General features: G+C 41.2%; 1 protein-coding gene across 1 annotated transcript in view; it reads left to right on the top strand.

Annotated features, from left to right (window-relative positions):
- Positions 1–5721, top strand: part of UCKL1 (uridine-cytidine kinase 1 like 1) — a 61928-nt gene extending 56207 nt beyond the window's left edge. Inside the window, exons 9-11 of the mRNA XM_042462434.1 lie at positions 1382–1544; positions 4020–4176; positions 5339–5721. Coding sequence (XP_042318368.1) covers positions 1382–1544; positions 4020–4176; positions 5339–5415 — 397 coding nt within the window. The 3' untranslated portion in view covers positions 5416–5721. The remainder of the gene's footprint in view (positions 1–1381; positions 1545–4019; positions 4177–5338) is intronic.
- The last annotated feature ends 2073 nt before the right edge of the window (positions 5722–7794 follow it).

Below are 7794 nucleotides of genomic sequence, written 5' to 3'. Positions count from 1 at the left end.
CCCACCATCCATTTTCGCTGAAATCTCTTAGTACCAGAAGCTTTATTAATAGAGGCATTTTGACCTTTTACAGTAGGAAAGCCCTGCCCAAATGTTTTTTTTTAATTATCTTTATTTGATTTCTTGAGTATATACAAAAAAGAAAAAAGAAAAGGAAAAAAAGAAAAAGAAACAACCATAAGTATATTTAGATATTATTAAAGTGAAGAAACAAAGGTAATTATTCCACAGTAATAAAGTATCTACAATATTTTCCAGCTGAGTTTAACTACAACTTTGTCCTTTTTCCTTATTTTTCCCTTATTATCAATTGGCTGTAATTGGAAGGTTTTTTTTCCCCCTGTTCTTTCCATTTAAATTCTGTTAGTCTCCTTTGTCCTTAACACCACCTCTCTATCACTTTCCCCCATTTCTTTTCGTAATCTTGCTTTGTTTCCCCTGCAATATACATCGACATTTTGTCCATCTCCTTAAATTCCAATACTTTTATTTTCCATTCTATTAGTTCTGGAGTCCTTTTTTGTTTCCAATATCTGGCATAAACCATGTGTGCAGCCGTTATTAGATACAATATCGTACTGGTTTGTGTTTTATCTAGTTTTTTCTGCGGTATATTTATCATATTAAGTAAGAATATTTCTGGAGATAATGGTATTTTTATTTCCATTATTTCTTGTATTTCTTTATGTATTTGCTTCCAAAAGTTTTTTATTTCTTCACACTGCCACCATACATGATACATTGTTCCCCACTTCTCTCTGCACTTCCAACATTGTCCATCTATATTTTTTTTCATTTTTGCCAGTCTAGAGGGAGTCAGGTACCATCTGTATATAATTTTATAATAATTTTCTTTCAAAGTATTTCCTTTTGTATTTCCTGACCAAATGTTGAGAAATGATCAACTGATGGTTTGATAGGGAAGAGGGCATCAGCTTTCTTAGGGACACCAAAGAAGCAGAAATTTCTCACCACACAATAGTTCTTTAAATCATTAGTTGTCAAACGTAGGCCTTTCAAATTCTTTGGACTTCAACTCCTTCAGTGCCTTGCCTTTGGTCATGCTGGCTGGGGCTTCTGGGGGTTGAAATCAGTGGGTTGGTGGAGCCATCCCAGGTTTGGGTTAGCTTTAAAGGTACTGTTCTGTTGGAGAGTTTTGAGAACACTGAACCATCAGAAAGGAAAATTGTCCAGTTTTGAGCACACTGAACCATCAGAAAAGAAGGAGATACTCAACCTATATTCACCAAATCAGAGAGACAGTATGGCTGCTTGGATGTTGAATGAGCCTGAAAATGTTGTCTCAGTTTGTCACCCCTGGACTTAGTTGGTCCTTCTTTTCCAAGGTGGATGAGGGTTTCCTGGGGTGACTCTATGCAAGAAATTTTGCATGGTTCAGTATCCTCCTTACTAGCTGCTTTGTCTTCTTTCTCCAGCTACACTACCTGAGGCTTCCAAAAGATATCAGTGAAGATCATGTTATCCTGATGGACTGTACTGTCTCAACAGGAGCAGCAGCCATGATGGCTGTGAGGGTGTTGCTGGTAAGAGGATAAAAGACTGACAGTTGTTATTTGAAAGAGGGGAAAGACTTGTGAGGCAGCCATCTTAGCAGGGGTGGGAAAAGGCTTAGCTTGAAAGTAGATGCATGGCATCAGTTTATATTACCAGTGTAGGTAATATAAAAGGGTTCCTTCTCAATAGAATTAAAGTATGGCCTAACTTAAAGTACCATCACACATGCAGTCAAATGCAGTGTGGTGCCCTATACTAGAACATATTATTTTTCCCTCTCCCCAATTTTCCATTCTGAGGATATGGAATATGTGGTCCTCTAGGTGTTGTGGATGGCAATTGCTATCACTCTGCTATTATTTAGTTTGCCATTATCTAGTTCTCATTATCAAGAAAGAGTTATTCTTTTGGACTACAATTCCCAGAATCCCCCAACAATCATGGTCACTGGCTGGGGTAATTCTGGGTATCATCATCCAAAAAAAAAAATTAACATTTCCATTTTCTGCTTCAGAGTAAGACATTTGGTCCATCTAGGCCAAGGAAGGGAATCATGTGACCTTCTGGATGTTGTTGGATTGCAGCTTCCAGCATTTTTCATCACTGGCTGCATTGACTAGGGCTGTCGGAAAGTGCACCCCAACAACATCTGGGACACCAACATGATTTCTTACTTTCCCTGATCAAGCCTGATACTTTCTCCTCTAAGTGGCAGTGGGTGTCCCAAGATCTCAGTCAGACCTCTATCTCAGTCCTGTAAAAGTCCTTTTACTAGGGATATTGTAACAAGATCCTTCTATGCCAAGTGTTGGTGTTTGACCTCAGAGTGATGCTCCCAACAGTTTTGACCTTTAAGCACTGTTTGCTGTCCAGACACCCATGAGTCCAGCCATCCTGGGTAGTTCATAATCCCACAATAATTTATTTCCCACCATTTTATGATTTGACAACTACTGAACTTGTTCAGCTGTCTTCCATGAAAGTGTACTGTAGTTTCAAGCTTTTGTTTAGTGCTATCTGACTAGGGTTGCTTTTTGACCTCTCCTCTGTCCAGTGTGGCAGAATGAGCCAATGGCTCAGAAAGTAAGCCGTGAGACTGACCTAGGACAAATCGATGGCCTTTCAGCCTCAGTCCCCCAATCTGTAGTATGGGGCTACCCTTATGGGGCTGTTGTAAGCAATGATTGTGACATTGCATGGGAACAGGTTCTGACCTGGGGTTGGACTCACATCAGGCTTTTCCAAGAGATTCATATGATACCAAGACTAGCATGAGCCAGTGGTACAGAGGAGGTTTTACTGATGATGAATGACTGTAGCAGGCATTTACAGCAGAGGAAACTCATTTGTCTTTCATCTGACAGGGGGCAGTGTCTCCTTTCAGCAAGTGGGGGACTCGGTCCCCCATAATCCAGCCAGACATACCCTTCTAAAACAAGGACCAAAGAATATGCCTTTGCCTTGAACATATATATCTCTGACCATACTTCCAGAAGTTACCAAAAGGTGCACAGGGTGGGAAGGAGGAAACTCCATCTCTCTCCCACAGAGACCCATGCAGCAAAGATTTCAAAATGTGTTCCTGTGTCAAGCCCAGCAGCACACAAAGTTCAGAAAATCTGGCTTCAGTAGTGGAAACTCAGAAAACCTTTATTTAAGAAACTATAGATCCAGTCCAGTGATGTTCATTGTCCAAATTGATCAGCAAGCATTAAAATGCCTAATGAAACTACACACAATTTCAAACTTCAGGCAGGCTTAATTCTTATTTGTCATAAACACACTTCTCTTCTTTTTCCCATACTGCTCCCTTCTTTGTTGTTACAAACAGGTTCTTTCATAGAATCAACTTTGAACAGGTTTGGCTTATGCTTGCCTCCCTTTCAGCATTATCTCAGCACCTGTGTCTGAAATCACAACAACTAAGCAATTTTGCTTCTTCAGTATAACCCATCACACCTGATTCCAGCTTTTTATGGCAGGCAAGTTGTCTATGCAACTCCTGACACCCTGTCTAACCCCAATGGAATATGGGGGTTCTGGTAGAGCCAATGAGGCTTACATATGGGGCAACTTACATAAAGGAATATGCTAAGGAACCTGCCCTGAAGGTCCTCACAATACTGTACTCCCTGTTGGCATGCCGGTCTGATTCAAGGAAGATCTCAACCTTTCTATATCAATTTTGTGACATTCTCCATCCACTTGAGCTGTGTGGCAACATTCTGTACACACTTCTGACAAGTGCTTCTGGTAGCCAGGATCACAGATACTGGGCAGAAGAACAATGTGAATCAACCTTCTTTGGAAGTTTTTAAACAGAGGCTGGATGATCATCTGTTGTGGATGCTTTGTTTGTGTCTTCCTGCATGGCAGAATGGGGTTGAACTCGGTGGCCCTTGAGGGCTCTTCCAGCTCTAGGATTCTATGATTACATCTAAACCCCTGAGCTGAAGCCAAATTCTTGATGGAAAGAAGCACTGAAATCCTTTTATTTTCCTTAGGACCATGATGTCCCAGAGGATAAAATCTTCCTCCTGTCCCTGCTAATGGCAGAGATGGGTGTCCACTCTGTTGCCTATGCCTTCCCTCAGGTGAAGATCATTACCACAGCCGTGGACAAAAAAGTGAATGACCTCTTCCGTATCATCCCTGGCATTGGTGAGTGATCTGTCTGGCTCCAGTTCTGAGAAAGAATCAGTTTATTAGACCTCCAGTAAATACTAAATACTAAAAGCATGAGATCCCATCTGATCTTGGAAGCTAACTAGGTGCAGCCCTGGTTAGTATTTGGATGGAAGACCACCAATGAATAATAGGTACTGTAGGCTGTATTTTGGAGGAAGGAATTGACACAGCCACCTCTGAGTATTCCTGGCCTAAGAAAACCCTATGAAATGCCATTGGTGGCCTGCAGGCATATACACATACACACACATCTGCTGAACCAAAGCCACCTAAAATTGCATCCTTTGCATTCAGTCAAACAATAAAAGGTGCTTTCTCAATTATTTTTATTGGCTTGGATGTGCTTTTTTTTTCTAGTATTGGGATGGGAATCATCCATTCCTCCAGATGTGGTTGGACTACAAATTCTAACAACATCAGCCAGCATAGCCAATGAGGAAGAATACTGGGAGTTGCAGTTCAACAACATTTGGAGGGTTGGTGTTCTTAAAGCAGATGGGTAAGAATTTGGGGGTCAGGATTATTTGTGGGCAAAGATTCAAACTGATCACTACTGCCTTGCATTCCTAAAGTTGCTCAACCCAAGGGAAGTTTTGCCAGTTCATTACTAGAGAATGCATTACTATATTCTAAGATGACCAAACTGGCAGAAGGATTTAGGAGTTCCACTATCCATGAACACCTTTTTTCTTCAAATGGCAAACTAGGGCAATTTCTCAGTGTCCAGGGTCCAATGATGACCTGCTATGGGTCACATCTTTGTAAACATGGCACATCATTTTTCCCAAACCAAAAGTGGCTCAAAGTTTGGTTTCAGGGTTTTTTAAAAAAAAAATAAAACAGCACAAGAAAGCCCCCCCCCCCCCCCACACACACACACACTTAAAACAAGGCCCTGTGCCTTATCTGAGAGGGAAATCACCACCACTCCTGAAGACACTAATTCTCCATTTTCAGTGACTCCTCCATTTTGGCTGGAGTGGGGCAATGGAGACCCAGGAATTAAACCATCTTCCATGCTACTTGCAGCATAGGGGATTCTTCAGGATTCCTACCTCTAAGGCTGGCAAAACTCAATATATAACTGCACGTGGGAGTCTCTTACTGCTTCCTAACAATTGCTTTCTTCCCATAGGGAACTTTGGAGACCGTTACTTTGGTACAGATGCACCTCCCGACTGGAGTGATGAAGAATACCTGCTGGACTCTTAGTGAGCTTCTGTGTGACCCAAAAAAGCACTGTGAAGGATATAGGAGGCTTTGTCAACCACACCTTAACCTGAAAAAACCCCCTTTTCCCCAACAGATAAGCCCAAGCATCTGCAAAAAGACTATCAGTCAGCAGCATAGCAATTTTGTCTTACACATCTTTCATCAGAGGCCAAAAGTGTCTCTTCCTTTCTTTCTGGTTCCTTGCTGTCTTTTTTATGTGCTCATGAGTGTTTCTGAGTCTAGAGGCAGCTTATTTTAATTTAAAAGATTTAATATAACTTATTTTATTAAAAAAATAATGTTTCAGATCTGCGTCTGATGTTTGGTGTCCATTATGCTTTGGTTTTAACACACCACCTGAAGTGATAGAATACCATAACTATCATCCAGGTGGCAGACTTTTTTAAAATGTTGTAGCATCAAGCACACATTTCACAGAACTAGAATGCATGAAGTGGGCATAACTAATGCCTTTCTGAGAATTTGGGATTTCATTTTAATCGACCTTGATAGAGCTTTTGATGTTGCCAGAATCTCAGAAACACAACAAAAATTCTTACTAAGGAGAATGTGCAAAAGACTTTGTGTGTTCATGATCAAGCTTCAGAGGTTCTGATCTAAAGATTGACATTTTGGTGGTGGTTTTCCTACAACAGTCTTCCCACCCTCACTGCCCAGACTAAGAAGAATCCTCTTAACCTGGAATAATCGATATTGGAGGTTTTCCCAAGTTTTTTTAAAAAGGCAAGCCTACTCTAAACAAACCAGAAGCAGTGAAATGTAGTCCTGCGACTTTCAGCAAGTTACACTCTCACAAAAACTTTTTACAAAAACCTAATGGATGATAATAGCAAAACTCTGGATTAATGTTGCCAAGAATACCCTAGGATAAGCTGGAATTGACCAGAAGGCACATAATAACAACTACAAAACAAAAACAGTGTTCCACTGAGTGTAGCCAGCTGCAAAATTAGAACCTGGAGGAAGGAGACATACACACTGAATTTACAAAAACTGTACCTCTAAACACAGGGTCAGAGCAGAACACACACACACACACAGAGTCCCAGAAATATGCTTATCAACCTTACACAAACACACCCCTCTTCAAGGCCAACAACCTCCATCAGGGTTTGTAGCATAAACCTTTCCAGATGGAAACTGACTGTGCTATGTGATTCCTGCGTTGAATGGCAGCATTATGCAATTGGATACATATCTTGAGTGTGAAACTGAAGGCACGTGGACCTCTGTGTTTACATGAACATGCATCTGCATGCACAAAGGTAGTACATGTGCAACTTGAAACCTTGTACTGAACATGGACATTCTGTAGCAGGCAAAAAAAACATCCAACCATGTCCATAGGGGAGTTTATACATACAGAAAATTCCAATCATCCCTAGCTTCTTCATGTTTTTGATCAGAATTCTACATGCGCTACTAAATTAAATAACTACCACAGTTGTGTAGCTAAGTAGTGTCTCCTAATCCTGATGGGGTCCTGTTCTCCTGTTGATTATGGTGCAGCAGATTGACGTTTCTGCCTTCTTCCTGTGAGTGATCTCTGGTGCAACACTCAGAAACAGAATTCCTTTTGCAATTCCTTTGCTCAAGGTAAGAATATGGAAACAGCCTTCTGTACATCATGAGAACATGCCCACACCACTTGGTGAGGCTGCTGCCCAGTAAGTCAGTACTGGGGATTGTTACAATCCTACACTGTTGAATGCATGGAGATCATACAGACTCATGCAGCAAGCTGTAAGACAGTCCAACCATGGAATGATAAGTGGTGAATGAGCATTTTTTCAACCTGGCAATATTAAGTCTTTTTGCAACAGGAAAAGCCCACAAGATCTAATTATGTTACCCACTTCAGCAGTATAATTTAGGATAGGTGACTATTGGCTAACAACTAACTGGGCCATTCAGACTACCTTTTACCCCCATTTCCAAACAGTATTAAAAGTGGGAAGTTCCCACTGGCGCTGGGTTTTGCATACCCAGATCGAAGTTTTGCACATCCAATCCAGGGCAAATCCCCCTCAGCCTGGGTTTTCTGAAAGCTGGGTATTCCCCATTTCTTTTAGAAAAAACAAGTGCAAGCGAATGTGAACTTGGCCCTGATCATGATCGGGTCAAGTTCAGGGGGAGGGATAAAGAAACAGGCAAGACATGGCAGAATGGAGCTGGACTAGATTCCCCTTTTGGTCTCTTCCAACTCTAGGATTCTATGGCATACCTTATACAACTTTATACCTCCTCAGCAATGTAGCAGAGGTGCTAAGGAATCCTGTTAGAGAAGATGTGCAATAGCATGCTGGCAAGAACGTCCTGATGCACATTGGACTCTACTGAGGTGCATTAACACTTTCT

Source organism: Sceloporus undulatus, chromosome 4 (genome assembly GCF_019175285.1).
Source record: "Sceloporus undulatus isolate JIND9_A2432 ecotype Alabama chromosome 4, SceUnd_v1.1, whole genome shotgun sequence".
Classification (NCBI taxonomy): domain Eukaryota; kingdom Metazoa; phylum Chordata; class Lepidosauria; order Squamata; family Phrynosomatidae; genus Sceloporus; species Sceloporus undulatus.
The sequence above is the reverse complement of the archived record's forward strand: the minus strand, read 5'-3'. Positions and strand labels throughout refer to the sequence as shown.